We start from the raw sequence: 17,065 nt of genomic DNA on the forward strand, positions 1-17,065 counted from the left end.
CCTCAAAAAACTCGATCAAGTTAGTGAGACACTACCTCCCCTTCACAAAACCATGCTGCCTCTCGCTAATAAGTCCACTCGTTTCCAAATGGGAGTAAATCCTGTCCCGAAGAATCCTCTACAATAATTTCCCTACCACTGACGTGGTCACGTGTCCCTGAGGAATGAACCAGCGAATGGCTTTCGCTTATTTTGTTTAACTGAAACAGGCGCAATGTGCATACATGTTCTTTCTGTCTGCAAAGAACCGGGGCCTGTGTATTAATATATGTAGCTTCCAGTAAGCGCAAATGTGCCACACTGAGCCTGACTGACAATCTTAAATTGGTTGTCAGCGTAATTTTTAGCACACTGGATTATTTAGCAAATGTTGTCCAATCTTGGAATCACATCTAATGTTGGACACTGTTTTGAGTTTTGCAAGCACGGGCTGGTTGGGTATGGCCTGTACCTTTGCCCATTGCGAACAGTGGAAGGGACATGTTGTTTGATAAGATCCGCCAGTCTTTCGCATGTACGGCCTATATACAGAGGAACATAGGAGCAGGAGTAGGCCATTCAGCCCATCGTACCTGCCCCACCAATCAATACGATCATGGCTGATCGCCCACTTCAATGCCTTTTTCCCATACCATCCTCCTATCCCCATATGTCATTGGTATTTAGAAACAGTCAATCTCTGCTTTAAACATACTCAATGACTGAGCTTCCACTGCCCTCTGGGGTAGATAATTCCAAAGGTTCACAATCCTCTGAGTAAAGAAATTTCTTCACATCTCTGTCCTAAGTGGCTTCCTCTTATTTTGAAATTATGTCCCCTGGTTCTGGACTCCTCAACCAGGGGCAGCATCTACCCTGTCTGATCCCTTTAACTATTTTGTAGGTTTCAGTTAGATCACTTCTCATTCATTAGAACATTAGAACATTAGAACATTACAGCGCAGTACAGGCCCTTCGGCCCTCGATGTTGCGCCGACCTGTGAAACCATCTGACCTACACTATTCCATTTTCATCCATATGTCTATCCAATGACCACTTAAATGCCCTTAAAGTTGGCGAGTCTGCTACTGTTGCAGGCAGGGCGTTCCATGCCCCTACTACTCTCTGAGTAAAGAAACTACCTCTAACATCTGTCCTATATCTATCACCCCTCAACTTAAAGCTATGTCCCCTCGTGTTTGCCATCACCATCCGAGGAAAAAGACTCTCTCTATCCACCCTATCTAACCCTCTGATTATCTTATATGTCTCTATTAAGTCACCTCTCCTCCTCCTTCTCTCTAACGAAAACAACCACAAGTCACTCAGCCCTTCCTCGTAAGACCTTCCCTCCATACCAGGCAACATCCTAGTAAATCTCCTCTGCACCCTTTCCAAAGCTTCTACATCCTGTAGAGAATACAGGCCCAGTTTCCCCAATCTCTCTTCATAGGACAGACCTGCCATCCCAGGAACAAGTCTGGTGAACCTTCGTTGCACTCCCTCTATGGCAATAATATCCTTCCTAAGGTAAGGGGACCAAAACTGCGCGCACTACCCCAGGTGCGGTCTAACCAAGGTTCTATACAATTGAAGCAAGACTTCACTACTCCTGTACTCAAATCCTCTTGTGATAAAGACTAACATTATTAGCCTTAATTGCTTGCTGCACCTGCAGGTTAGTTTTCAGTGACTTATTGACGAGGACACCCAGGTCCCTTTGGACATCATCACTTTCTAATCTCTTACTATTTAAGAAATACTCTACACATCTGTTCCTCCTAACAAAGTGGATAACCTCACATTTTTCTGCATTATATTCCATCTGCCATCTTCTTGCCCACTCACTAAGTCGGTCCAAATTCCCTTGAAGCTGCTTTGCATCTTTCTCACAACACCTTTCCACCTTGTTTTGTGTCATCTGCAAACTTGGAAATATTGCATTTGGTCTCCACATCAACATCATTGATATATGTTGTGAACAGCTGGGGCCAAGTACTGATCCTTGCAGTACCCGACTAATTACAGTCTGCCAATGCGAGAATGACCCGTTTATCCCACTCTCTGTTTTCTGCCTGTTAACCAATCCTTAATCCATGCCAGTATATTACCTCCTATCCCATGTGCTTTAATTTTGCTTACCAACCTCTTGTGGGGGACCAAATCAAAGGCCTTATGAAAATACAAGAATACTACGTCCACTGACTTCCCTTTATCAATTCTGTTAGTAACATTCACATGGACTGCAGCAGTTCAAGAAGGCAGCTCACCACCACCTTCTCAAGGGCAATTAGGGACTGGCAATAAATGTTGCCTAGTCAGCGACGCCCACATCCCATGAATGAATAAAAAAGACCTCAAAAAACTCTTAACAGGTTTGTCAAACATGATTTCCCATTCATAAATCCATATTGACTATGCCCAGTCAGATCATTATTATCCAAGTGTCCATTTATCACATCCTATAGAGTAGATTCTAACATTTTCCAATGATTGATATAAGGCTAACAGGTCTGTAATTCCCTGTTTTCTCTCCCTCCCTTCTTAAATAGTGGGGCGACATTTGCTACTTTCCAATCTGCAGAAACCATTCCAGAATCTACAGAATTTTGGAAGATGATCACCAATGCATCCACTATCTCCATAGCTACCTCTTTCAACACTCTGGGATGTAGAATCTCAGGTAGAATATCAACCTTCAACCCCATTAATTTCTCCAATACAACTTTCTTACTAATACTAATATCCTTCAACTCATCATTCTCCCTAATCCCTTGGATCTCTAATTCTGGTAGATTTTTTGTACCTTCCTCAGCAAAGACAGACACAAAGTAATCACTTAGCTTCTCTGCCATTTCTCTATTCCCCATGATAAATTCTGCTGACTCTGCCTGGATTGGACCCGCATTTGACTTAGCCAAACGTTTCCTTTTTACGTACCTTTAGAAGCTATTTTTGTTTTTTGCTAGCTTACATTCATATTCTATTCTCCCTTTCTTTATCAGTTTCTTTGTCCTCCTTTGCTGTATTCTAAAGTCCTCCCAATTGTCAGGTTTACTACTATTTCTGGCAACTTTATAGGCCTTTTCTTTTAATCTTATACAATTCTTAACTTCCTTTGTTATCCACGGTTGAGTGCCTTTAGTTTTGGGGCTTTTGTGCCTTCCAGGAATGTATAGTTGCTGTAAATTATGGAGTCGTAGAGAGATACAGCACTGAAACAGGCCCTTCAGCCCACTGAGTCTGTGCTGACCAACAACCACCCATTTATACTAATCCTACATTAATCCCATATTCCTGACCACATCCCCACCATTCTCCTACCACCTACCTACACTAGGGGCAATTTACAATGGCCAATTTACCTATCAACCTGCAAGTCTTTGGCTGTGGGAGGAAACCGGAGCACCCAGCGGAAACCCACGCGGTCACAGGGAGAACTTACAAACTCCGCACAGGCAGTACCCAGAACTGAACCCGGGTCGCTGGAGCTGAGGCTGCGGTGCTTGCCACTGTGCCGAAATATGTAATATTTCTTTAAAGACTATCCATTGCCTATGTACTGTCATACCTTTTAATGTATTTTTCCAATCCATCTCAGCCAACTTGTCCCTCATAACTTCATAATTTCCTTCGTTCAAATTTAAATTCTGGCTTCAGATTGAACTACCTCACTTTCAAACATAATGTAAAATTCAGTCATATTATGGTCACTCGTCCCTAAAGGTTTTTACAAAAAGATTATTAATTAGCCCTTTCTCATCACATAATACTAGATCTAAAATAGCCCGTTCTCTAGTCGGTTCCTCAACATATTGCTCTAGAAAACCATCCCTAACACACTCCAGAAACTCATCCTCCAAAACATTAGTGCTCGTTAGGTTTATCCAGTCTATTTGCAGATTGAGGTCACCCATGATTACCCATGCCACATGCTTCTCTAATCTCCTGATTTATGCCATGCCCCACACTACCCACTACTGTTTTGTGGTCTATAAACAACTCCTACCAATGTTTGCTACCCATTGCTGCTTCTTAGCTCCACCCAAACAGATTTCGCATCTTGTTTTTCTGATCTGAGATCGTCCCATACTAATGTACTGATCCCATCCCTCATTATCAGTGCAGCACCACCCCTTTTTCCTTTTTGCCTGTCCTTCCTAAATGTCGAATATCCTTGAATATTCAGTTCCCAGTCCTGGTCACCCTGTAGCCACGTTTCCTTAATGGCAATTAGATCATTTACCTCTATTTGGGCCTTTAAGTCATCCACCTTGTTGCGACTGCTGCGTGCATTCAGGTAGAGTGCCCTTAACCTTGTCGTCTTGACATTATTCTGCATTCTAAACCTAGTTGATGCTCGCCTTTGTTTCGTCTGCCTTCTAATGTCACTTGCTCCTTTTCTACTTCCTGCTACCAGCTTTACTTCCTTCCAATTTGAGCTACCCCTCAGGCTCCCATCCCCTTGACAAGCTAGTTTAAACCCTCCCAGCAGCACTAGCAAATCTCCCTGCGAGAATGTTGGTTCCAGTCCTGTTAAGGTGTAGCCCGACCATCTTGTACAGGCTGTTATGTGAGGCAAGGGAGGAGATAGCAGGGGCTCTGACACAAATTTTCATTCTTCTCTTGCCACAGGAGAGGTACTAGAGGACTGCGAATGTGGTACCATTATTTAAGAAGGGTAGCAGGGATAAACCAGGTAGTTGCGGGCCGGTGAGTCTAACATCAGTGGCAGGGAAACGATGGAAAAAGTTCTGAGGGACAGGATTAATCTCCACTTGGAGAGGCAGGAATTAATCAGGGATAGTCAGCATGGCTTTGTTAGGGGGAGATTGTGTCGAACTAACTTGATTGAACTTTACAAGGCAGTGTGTAGATGAGGATAAAGCTGTTGATGTAGTCTACAAGGCCTTCAGTAAGGCTTTTGATCAGGTCCCGCATGGGAGATTGGTTAAGAATGTAAGAGTCCATGGGTTCCAGGGCAAATTGGATCCAAAATTGGCTTAGTGGCAGAAGGCAGAGGGTGATGTTCGGGGGTTGTTTTTGCGAGTGGAAGCCTGTGACCAGTGGTATACCACAGAGATAGGTGCTGGGACCCTTGTTGTTTGTAGTGTACATTAATGATGTAGCCGTGAATATAGGAGGTATGATCAATAAGTTCGCAGATGACACGAAAATTGGTGGTGTTGTAAATAGTGAGGAGGAAATCCTTAGATTACAGGACGATATAGATGGGCTGATAAGATGGGTGGAGCAGTGGCAAATGAAATTTAATCCTGAAGTGTGAGGTGATGCATTTTGGGAGGACTAACAAGGCAAGGGAATAAACAATGGATGGTAGGACTCCAGGAAGTACAGAGGGTCCGAGGGTGTACTTGGCCGTAGATCACTGAAGGCAGCTGCATAAGTAGATCAGGTGGTTAGGAAGGCATATGGGATACTTGCCTTGATTAATATAGGAACATAGAAAATAGGAGCAGGTGTAGACCATTCGGCCCTTCGCGCCTGCTCCACCATTCATTTTGATCATGGCTGTTCATCCAACTCAGTAACCTGTTCCTGCTTTCCCCCCATATCCTTTGATCCCTTTCGCCCCAAGAGCTGTATTTATCTCCTCCTTGAAAATATACAATGTTTTGGCCTCAACTGCTTTCTGTGGTAGCAAATTCCACAGGCTCACCACTCTCCGGGTGAAGAAATTTCTCCTCATCTCAGTCCTGAAAGGTTTACCCCGTATCCTTAGACTATGATCCCTGGTTCTGGACTCCCCCACCATCGGGAACATCCTTCTTCCACCTACCCTGTCGAGTCCTGTTAGAATTTTATAGGTTTCTATGAGATCCCCCCTCACTCTTCTGAACTCCAGCTAATATAATCCTAACCGACTCAATCGCTCCTCATATGCCAGTCCCGCCATCCCAGGAATCAGTCTGGTAAACCTTCAATGCACTCCCTCTATAGCAAGAACATCCTTCCTCAGATAAGGAACCCAAAACTGCACACAATATTCCAGGTGTGGCCTCACCAAGGCCCTGTATAATTGCAGCAAGGCATCCCTGCTCCTATACTCGAATCCTCTTGCTATGAAGGCTAACATACCATTTGCCTTTTTTACTGCCCGTTGCACCTGCATGCTTACCTTCAGCGACTGCTGTACGAAAACATCCAGGTCTCGCTGCATATTCCCCTCTCTCAGTTTATAGCCATTCAGATAATCTGCCTTCCTGTTTTTGCTACCAAAGTGGATAACCTCACATTTATCCACATTATACTGCATCTGCCATGCATTTGCCCACTCACTTAACTTGTTCAAATCACCCTAAAGCCTCCCTGCATCCTCGCAACTCACCCTCCCACCCAGTTCTGTCATCTGCAAATTTGGAGATATTACATTTAGTTCCCTCATCTAAATCATTAATATATATATTGTGAATAGCTGGGGTCCTTGCACCGATCTCTGCAGTACCCCACTAGTCACTGCCTGCCATTCGGAAAAAGACCCGTTTATTCCTACTCTTTGTTTCCTGTCTGCCAAACAATTTTCTATCCATCGCAATACACTACCCCCAATCCCATGTGCTTTAATTTTACACACTAATCTCTTATGTGGGACTTTGTCGAAAGTCTTCTGAAAGTCCAAATAAACCACATCCAGCTCCCCTTCATCAGCTCGACTAGTTATATCCTTGAAGAATTCTAGTAGATTTGTCAAGCATGATTTCCCTTTCGTAAATCCATGCTAACCATGTCCGATTATACCACTGTTCTCCAAGTGCTCTGCTTTAAAATCGTTGATAATTTATTGAGATACAGCACTGAAACAGGCCCTTCGGCCCACCGAGTCTGTGCTGACCAACAACCACCCATTTATACTAATTCTACATTGATCCCATATTCCCTACCACATCCCCACCATTCTCCTACCGCCTACCTACACTAGGGGCAATTTACAATGGCCAATTTATCTATCAACCTGCAAGTCTTTGGCTGTGGGAGGAAACCGGAGCACCCGGCGGAAACCCACGTGGTCACGGAGAACTTGCAAACTCCGCACAGGCAATACCCAGAACTGAACCCAGGTCATTGCGGTGCTAAGCACTGTGCCGCCCATAAATATGGACTCTAGAATTTTCCCCACAACCGACGTCAGGCTAACCGGTCTATAATTCCCTGTTTTCTCTCTACCTCCCTTTTTAAATAGTGGGATTACATTAGCTACCCTCCAATCTGTAGGAACTGTTCCAGAGTCTATAGAATCTTGGAAGATGACCACTAATGCATCCACTATTTCTAGGGCCACTTCCTTAAGTACTCTGGGATATAGATTATAAGGCCCTGGGGATTTATTGGCCTTCAATCCCATCAATTTCCCCAACACCATTTCTCTACTAATAATTTCCTTCAGTTCTTCCCTCTCACTAAACCCTGTGTTCCCCAACATTTCTGGTATAATATTTTTGTTGGTCAGCCATTTCTTTGTTCCCCATAATAAATTCCCCTGTTTCTGACTGTAAGGGACTTGCATTTGTTTTCACCAATCTTTTTCTCTTCACATACCTATAGAAACTTTTACAGTCAGTTTTTATGTTCCCCGCAAGCTTACTCTCGTACTCTATTTTCCCCTTCTTAATCAATCCCTTGGTCCTCCTTTGCTGAATTCGAAACTGCTCCCAATCCTCAGGTCTGTTGTTTTTTCTGGCGAATTTGTATGCCTCTTCCTTGGATCTTATGCTATCTCTAATTTCCCTTGTAAGCCATGGTTTGGCTGCCTTTCCTGTTTTACTTTTGCACCAGATAGGAATAAACAATTGTTGCAGTTCGTCCATGCGCTCTTTGAATGTTTGCCATTGCCTATCTACCATCATCCCTTTAAGTAACATTTCCCAATCCATCATAGCCAACTTGCACTTCATACCTTCGTAGTTTCCTTTATTAATATTCAGGACCCTAGTGTCAGAATCAACTACGTCACTCCATCTTGAAGAATTCTATCATATTATGGTCACTCATCCCCAAGGGGTCTCGCACAACTAGATAGTCAATTATTCCTCTCTCATTAGTCAATACTCAGTCTAGGATGGCCTGTTCTCTAGTTGGTTCCTCAATGTATTGGTCCAGAAAACCATCCCATATACACTCCATGAATTCCTCCTCTACAGTATTGTGACTAATTTGATTTGCCCAATCTATATGCAGATTAAACACCCAAAATTACAGATGTTCCTTTATCGCATGTGTCTCTAATTTTCTGTTTAATGCCATTCCCAGCATCACCACTACAGTTTGGGGGTCTATATGCAACCCTCACTAACGTTTTTTGTCCTTTTAATGTTTCTCAGCTCTACCCAAACAGATTCCACATAGTCAGAGCTAATATCCTTCCTCACTATTGCATTAATTTCCTCCTTAACCAGCAATGCAACTCCACTGCCTTTTACTTTTTGTCTTTTGCTGAGGCATGGAATATAAGAGCAGGGAGGTTATAATGGAGCTGTATAAAACACTAGGCCACAGCTGGAGTACTGTGTACAGTTCAGGGCACCACACTATAGGAAGGATGTGATTGCACTGGAGAGGGTGCAGAGGAGATTCACCAGGATGTTGCCTGGGCTGGAGCATTTCAGCTGTGAAGAGAGACTGAAAAAGCTAGGGTTGTTTTCCTTCGAGCAGAGAAGGCTGAGGGGGGACATGATTGAGGTATACAAAATTATGAGGGGCATTGATAGGTTAGATAAGAAACTTTTTCCCTTAGCGGCGGGGGCATAGATTTAAGGTGAGGGGATTTGAGGAAAATTTTTTTCGCACAGAGGGTGGTTAGAATCTGGAACGCACTACCTGAAGAGGTGGTAGAGGCAGGAACCCTCAACATTTAAGAAGTATTTTGATGAGCACTTGAAACGCCATAGCATTCAAGGCTACGGACCAAGTGCTGGAAAATGGGTTTAGAATAGTTAGGTGCTTGATGGCCGGCACAGACACGATGGGCCAAAGGGCCTGTTTCTGTGCTGTATAACTGAGGTCCCACCTGCTCCAGATCCGGTCCCAATGCCTCAGAAATCTGATTCCCTTCCTCTTACACCAGTGCTTCGATCAATCGATTGATCGCTCTGGGAGGAATCCTGAGATTACTGCTGTTGAAGTCCTGCTTTTTAATTTCTTTCCTAACTCCCTAAACTCTGCTTTCAGGATCTCATCCCTCTTCCTACCTATGTCATTGGAACCAATGAATACTACGACATCTGCTGGTCACCCTACCCCAGAAGGATATCCGTGACCTCCTTGACCCTGGCACCAGGGAGGCAACACACCATCCTGGAGTTATGTTTACTGCTGCAGAAACACCTGTCTGATCCCTTGACTATCGGATCCCCTATCACTGTTGCTCTTCCACTCTTCTTCGTCCCCTCCTGTGTAGCTGTTCCACCCATGGTGCAGCAGACTTTGCTCTGGAGCACTCCCCTGAGGAACCATCACTCACACCAGTATCCAAAATGGAAAACCGATTAGCAAGCAAGATAGATTCAGGGGACTCCTGCACTGCCTGACTGGTTCTCGTAGATTGCCTGGTGGTCAACCATTCTCCCTCTGCCTGCATGCTCCTAACCTGCGGTGTGACCACCTCCCTAAACGTGCTATCCACATAGTCCTCTGCCTGATGGATGCCCAACAGTGACTCCAGCCGTTGCTCAATTTCCGAAACCTGGAGCTCAAGCTTCTGCAGCCACTGACACTTCCTGCAGATGAGTTCATCTCTGACACGTGATGCATCCATGACTTCCCACATACAGCAGGACGTACATTCCACTTGGCTGAGCTGACCTGCCATACTGTAACTTTAAAAACTTTTTATTACAACGAGAAGGAGAATAACTTACCAGTTACTCACCAATCAGCTTCTTCCCCTGTACCGAAGAGAAAGGCAGCTATTGGAGGCTGAAAAAAGGCAGAAGAAAGAAAAGAGCCCTTCCCTCACGGACCAAACTCCCACTTTACACACTCTGCACTCAAAGCAACTCTCAGTGTAGTCAAATGTATTTTTTTTCTTAATTTATAGTTCCCCTCCTTACCAAACTCCCTTCACACTCTGTGCCCTCCAGCAGCACTGAGTGCAACTAGCATCACACTGGCATTGGAATTCATATATCATTACTCATTTTTGTGATAGGCAGAGCGTCTTTCTGGCTTGACAGCAGCATCCTGTTAGTGGCGAACACCACATGTGTTGCTACTGCATAGTAGCAGCGTGAAACAGCTAGCTTTGCCAGTTGCTCAAATTTTTGGGATACATTACCCTTCCAGGGTAATCTGAGGTAGACTGGGCACTTTTCAAGGCTGAAAATGATGGCCTTTTGTTTCATACTTTCAACATCTCTACTGTCTAGTTTAGGTGGAAGAGTAAAGTCGATTCTGCAGAGATTGCTCTTATTGGTGGGTAATGGTGAGGAGCTACTGATGCTTGAGATAGTTCAAACAATGAATTTGTGTGCTGTATATTAAAATGTTCTGTGAATAGGTATTCCCAGGTTATTGTAGAACTGTGTACAAGAAGAAATACACTTATATTTGTTTTAAGAATATCTTTCTTTCTTTATACAGGTTTATGTTATTCACGTGAACTGGTCAGATAACACGTCAAATATCATCTACAGACGTTATAGCAAGTTTTTCGACCTCCAGGTAATGTTCTGTTTCATTCTGATTGACTCCTAACTAATGGAGAGTTGCAGGCAACTCTGAGACTGACCGTGGCCACTCTTCAGATCTATGTTTTTATGGAGGTCATAAATTACAAACTGTTTCTCAACTATCTTTAAAGAGGTGATCTATGTATAATTAATGCACTTAACTATATTAGGATTCATAGTCATTCACAGCATAGAAGGAAGCCATTCGGCTCATTGAGTCCATGCTGGAATATATGTATAAAAGTGTGGGCATTTTTCTCTAACAGGCAGAATGAAGCTAGATTTGAGGTCATTGAGTTAGGATGGTGATTTCGTTCTTTTTGATATTGAATGGGCTCCTGTAATGCACAGCTTGTATTAGTCAAATTTGCAGATGACGCGAAACTCGATGAATCAGGTGAATTGGAAGATTCAGTTCAGAAATTCCAAATGAGTAGATGGCCAGAACAATGACCGATGAAATTAAATACAGACAAATATAAAGCACTACACATTGGGAAGAAATAGCTAATGATGAAGATGACCATCTCTGTATGCTTGGCAGTCAACATGCCCAACAGAGCAGCAATCAACAAGGCCAATAGAATGCTAAGATGCAGAATAAAACAGTGGAGGACAAGTCGGAGGAAGCTGTGATCAAACTGTATAGTGCTCTGGTCAGATCACACCTTGAGTACTTTGTCCAGTTCTGATCACTGAGAGACGGGAGACATTCAAATGCCAGCGGGAGAGAAGAGTAATAAGACTGAATCCCAGTCTTAAAGGTTTCAGATATGAGGACAGACTGGAGAAAGCAACTGAAAAATCTAATCATCCATGAAAGGAAATATTGAAGAGATGATCTTATTGATTGGATAGAAGATTGGTAAAAAAAATAAATCTAGAAATTGCTTTATTAAACTGCAAGATGTAGGGTAAGGGACCGTAGATTTAAATTAATAAAAGGCAAGTTCAGGACTTCTAGGAAGAATTCGTCACATGGAACGGACTCCAAGCAGTGCAACCACAAACATTGAAATCATTTAAGAACGAACAATAGAAGACCCTGAAATCGTTCTGGATTGATGAATTGAGATGGGATGACTAGCCTCCTTGATCCAAAATTATCTTGTGGTCGAGACACACTTTATAAAAAAAAATGTTAAAATTGAATTCTGATGAAGGGTCACTGACCTGAAACGTTAATTCTGCTTCTCTCTCCACAGATGCTGCCAGACCTGCTGAGTATTTCCAGCATTTCTTGTTTTTATTTCAGATTTCCAGCATCTGCAGTATTTTGCTTTTGCATTTTTTTATAACGCATGGAATAAGAACAAGTTATTTTAAATATGCCCCTTCCACAGACTATACACATTCAATCTGCTGTATTATGGATTCCATCTAATTTATCTAATCTCAACGTAAAGTTTTGTGTAAATATGCTGTAATTATCAAAGTTAATAACAGTAAAACACCACAGAAATGTATGTATGGAGTTTTACAGCTCCACCCTTCAATACTAGACTGTTGTCAACAGAGAAAGTTCCCCAGCAAGACGGCAATTGTTTATGTATGAGAAGTGTTTGATGAAAACATTCTACACCTAGCCCTCTAATGTCCGGTTCTATTCCCAAAAATACATGTAGCCATCTTATTTTTGAAAGGGTAAATTAAACCAGAATCCCATGCTACCTCAGTGTCTTGATGAGCATGTTGATTCTTTTGCACAATGCAGCTGCTATCACTCTCAACCATATTCGAGAGAAATATTCAATTCTGCCGAAAGTTTGAATTGAGAACTGTTCCTAGTGCCACGTTTGGAACTAGATTCATCGCCAATTTCTGGGACTGAAAGTGAAAGTTTACACAGAAAAGCTCGGTACATCTAATTTTTCCTAGTCCTTTACAGCCTTCAAATGTTAGTTGGCTTCAATGTTTCCAATCTTGCTCCGTGGCACTGATTATGTTGAAGGAGTGATTGCAGGATATGATGTGTTCAGGACTTGTTCATGGAATGTCCGAAATGGAGTTTGAGAAAACAAATATCAAAAATAGATGTTGTGACTGGTGAATATTGAATTTATTAGAGGTTAATACAAAACTAACAATCTTATAACACTGATATGCAATCGACTATGCTGGTGTTCCCAGTAGTCAAATTTAGAGCTGGTTATATTTGAAATCCCTCAATGGGTGTACTACTACTTTAAGTGCAATTAACTAGTTTGGCTATGGACCTCCAGAAACTGGATGCAGTGAGAATTGCCTCTGACTCTTTAGATCAATAAAGTTTAGCAGAGTTTAGGTTTATTTTAACCAGTGGCTAAATCTTAACTATTAGTCCAGTTGTGTATGTTAAATGCTCAGCCTTTTATGTGTCAGAGCAGTTTTTAAAAAAAAACTAAGAACAATAAGCTTAGAACGATGTTTTTCACCCTTTATTTCCGATTAAAATTAGGATCCATAGATAATGAAAATTTAACCAGATGATGTGCCACATTGTGTATTGGAAGCTGCTGGACAGATGATAGAGCTGAAAAGTAACCTTTCCAGTTCCAATGATGTGGTAGAGAGAAAAAGCAGGTACTGTGCTAACAGGAAATGATTTGGAAGGGAAAGAAACTGAACTCAAAGCTTCTATTGATCTGAGGGGCCTTACAGGATTGCAAAGATTCAGAGCTGCTGTGTATCTTTAGCCAGAGCTATGCAACACAGACCTAGGAGTTAATTGTGTGTACACAAGAGCAGTGGAGGTACAAGGATTAATGGTGTTGCATATATATCTATTGTATGACACTGGGTTAAGGGGAATTAATGATTCTTGGTGCTACAACTAAATTGAAAAATTGTGAAGGTTTATCTGTGCGTCTATGATTGCGTGAAATGAACATGACTTGGAGATTGCTAGAATGTGGAACTCACTACCTCAAGGAGTGGGTGAGGTGAATAGCATAGATGCATTTAAGGGGAAGCTAGGTAAGCACGTGAGGGAGAAAGGAATAGAAAGTTATGTTGATGGAGTTAGATGAAGGGTGGGAAGAGGCTCTTGTGGAGCATTAACATAGGAATGGACTGGTTGGTCAGAACGGTCTGTTTCTGTGTGTGAATGCTATGTAATATAAAGAGCAGCAGAGAATGACTAAAAGGTTAATCAGGAGAAAGAAATTAGAGTATGAGAGGAAGCTAGTTAGAAATGTAAAAACGGATATTTGAAAAGGAAAAGAGTAAGTAAAGTGAGTGTTGGTCCTCTAGAGAGTGAGAATGGGGAGTTAATAGATAATAAGGAAATGGTGGATGAAATGAACAAATATTTTGCTTCTGTCTTCACTATAGAGGAAACAAAAAACATTCCAATAATAGCTGTAAATCAGGAGGTGGAAGGAGGAGAGGAACTTGCTGAAATTACAATCATGAGGGAAATGGTACTGAGCAAACTGGAGCTGCAGGCTGACGAGTACCCGGGGCCTGATGGTCTTTATCCTAGGGTCTTAAGAGATGGCTAATGAGATAGTAGATGCGTGGTGTTAATTTTTCAAAATTCACTGGATTCTGGAAAGGTTCCATCAGGCTGGAAAGTAGCAAATATAACCCCTCTATTCAAGAAGTGGGTGGGGGGGGGGGTGTGGGGGAGACAGAAAACAGGTAACTATAGGCCTGTTAGCTTGATGTCTGTCATGGGGAAGGTGTTAGAATCAATCATTAAGGAGGCTATAGCTGGGCACTTAGAAAAACTCAAGGTGATCGGGAATAGTCAGCATGGTTTTGTGAAAGGGGAATCATGTTTAATCAATTTATTGGAGTTGTTTTAAGGAGTAACATGCGCTGGGGATAAAAGGGAGCCTGTTGACATACTGTACTTGGATTTCCAGAAGGCATTTGACAAGGTGCCACATAAAAGGTTATTGCGCAAAGTAGGAGCTCATGGTGTAGGGGGTAACATATTAGCATGGATAGAAGATTGGCTGGCTGGCAGAAAACTGAGAATATGCATAAATGGGTCCTTTTCCGATTGGCAGGATGTAATGAGTGGAGTCCTGTAGGGGTCTGTGCTGGGGCCTCAACTTTTTCCAATTTATATCAATGACTTAGATGAGGGGTGCGATGGCTTGGTAGCTAAATTTGTAGATAACATAGATAGGTAGGAAAGTATGTTGTGAAGAGGACATGAGGTTGCAGATGGATATAGATAGGTAGAGTGAGCGGGCAAAAATCTGGCAGATGGAGTATAATGTAGGAAAATGTGAAGTTGTTCACTTTGGCAGGAAGAATGAAAAAGCAGAGTATTATTTAAACGGGGAATAACTGTAGAATTCGGAAAATAGGAGCAGGCTGTTCAGCCCATCGAGCCTGCCCTGTAATTCAATATGATCATGGCTGATCATCCACTTCAATGCCTTTTTCCCACACTATCCTTATATCCCTTGATGTCATTGGTATTTAGAAATCTGCCAATCTCTGCTTTAAACATACTCAATGACTGAACTTCCACAGCCCTCTGGGGTAGAGAATTCCAAAGATTCACAACCCTCTGAACAAAGAAATTTCTCCTCATCTTGGTCTTAAGTGGCTTCCCCCTTATTTTGAAATTATGTCCCCTGGTTCTAGATTCCCCAACCAGGGGAAACACCTTGCCTGCATCTACCCTCTATCCCTTTAAGTATTTTGAAGGTTTCAATTAAATCACCTCTCATCTTCGAAACAGGCCCAGTTTTCCCAATCTCTCTCCATAGCACAGTCCCGCCATCCTGGGGACAAGTCTGGTGAAACTTCGTTGCATTCCGTCTATGGCGATAATATCCTTCCTAAGGTAAGGGGACCAAAACTGCGCACAGTGCTCCAAGTGTGGTCTAACCAAAGCTCGATACAATTGAAGCAAGACTTCACTACTCTGAGGTGCAGAGGGATCTAGGTGTTCTAGTGCATGAGTCACAAAGTTAGTATGCAGGAACAGCAAGTCATAAAGAAGGCTAATGGAATGTTATCCTTTATTACGAGAGGAGTTGAAAATAAAAGTAAGGATGTGATGCTTCAGTTATACAGGGCATTGGTGAGGCCACATCTCGAGTACTGTGTGCAGTTTATTTAAGGAAGGATGGAAATACATTGGAGGCGGTTCAGAAGAGGTTTACTAGATTGACACCTGGAAAGAGCGGCTTGTCTTATGAGGAAAGGTTGGACAGACTGGGCTTGTTTTCACTGGAGTTTAGAAGAGTGAGGGGACACTTGATTGAAGTTTATAAGATTCTGAACAGTCTTGACCAGGTGGATGTGTGGAAAGGATGTTTCCTCTTGTGGGTGAGTCCAGAACTTTGGGGGAGGGGGGTGGGGGGCACTGTTTTAAAATTAGGGGTCACCCTTGTAGGACAGAGATGAGAAATTTTTTCTCAGAGGGTTGTGCGGGGAAATTGAATATGTTTAAGGCGGAGGTAGATAGATTCTTGTTAGGCAGGGGACTCAAAGGTGATCAGGGGTAGATGCGAATGTGGAAATCGAGACACAAAACGATCAGCCACGATCTTATTGAATGGCGGAGCAGGCTCGAGGGACCGAATGGCCTACTTCTGCTCCTAATTCATATGTTCGTAATTACAACCTTAAACATAGCATTGAACTCTGCTCAAAAATTGTTTACATTCAAAAAACATTTTTTTTTTTTATTCTCATTATTTACTGCCCATATCAAAAGCAAAGCGGTGGCAGCGAACTTACCTTCAAACCTCTATGTATGCTGCTGGGACAGAGGTGCTTTTCTCACTACACCTGCTCAAGTGAGTGAGTCAAGATGACTCTCTAAACTTGTTCTTTCCGTTTCCTCTTTGTGGGTGAGCATCTGAGTTGTTGACCAACAGAAATTGGACAATTACCAAGTTGATATGAGACCAATTTGTTCATGTTTGATAAGGTGTGGTTTACTTGTGTAATTTTGCTGTTTTTTTCAGTAGTTTGTCGGGTAAGGATTTTCAGGGGACACTTGATAAGGTTGTTTGAAATTACTAGTTGAAATCGCTAGTTAAAATTGAAGTGTATGAGTCTGGCGATAACTTGGTGTCCTGGATAGGAAGAGGCTAAGAATTAGAATAGAAGGGATGTTTTTGAATTGGTGGAAAGTGGTACCAGACAGAGGTTAGTGTGCCCTCTTTATCCTGAATTGGGAACTAAGGTGAGTATATCCAAGTTTTGCAACTGATGCTAAATAAGTAGGTATAGAGGGGGCTAAATTCAATAGCACCCAAAAACAGGCTTGGGGGTTGCGATGTGCAGGTGGCAGATTTCAGTTAAGATGTCCTTGGTGAAGTGCAGACATCTTGCAACATTCTTTCTCGCTGAGGTTCAGATAGGAGGAATGCTCCCTGAACACCCTGATTTGAAATGGTTTGCTGCTGAGAACCCTTCTCCCTCCCCCTCCTTGCTCTTCCAGTAG

General features: G+C 42.5%; 1 protein-coding gene across 2 annotated transcripts in view; it reads left to right on the plus strand.

Moving 5' to 3' along the window:
* The window catches only part of sh3pxd2aa (SH3 and PX domains 2Aa), an 822,856-nt gene that overhangs the window by 88,471 nt on the left and 717,320 nt on the right, over nt 1-17,065 (plus strand). For both annotated transcript variants that reach the window (XM_068053246.1, XM_068053247.1), the window contains exon 2: nt 10,577-10,657. In XM_068053246.1, the coding sequence (XP_067909347.1) occupies nt 10,577-10,657 (81 nt within the window). The remainder of the gene's footprint in view (nt 1-10,576; nt 10,658-17,065) is intronic.

The sequence above is a fragment of the Heterodontus francisci genome, chromosome 20 (genome assembly GCF_036365525.1).
Source record: "Heterodontus francisci isolate sHetFra1 chromosome 20, sHetFra1.hap1, whole genome shotgun sequence".
NCBI classification, from domain to species: domain Eukaryota; kingdom Metazoa; phylum Chordata; class Chondrichthyes; order Heterodontiformes; family Heterodontidae; genus Heterodontus; species Heterodontus francisci.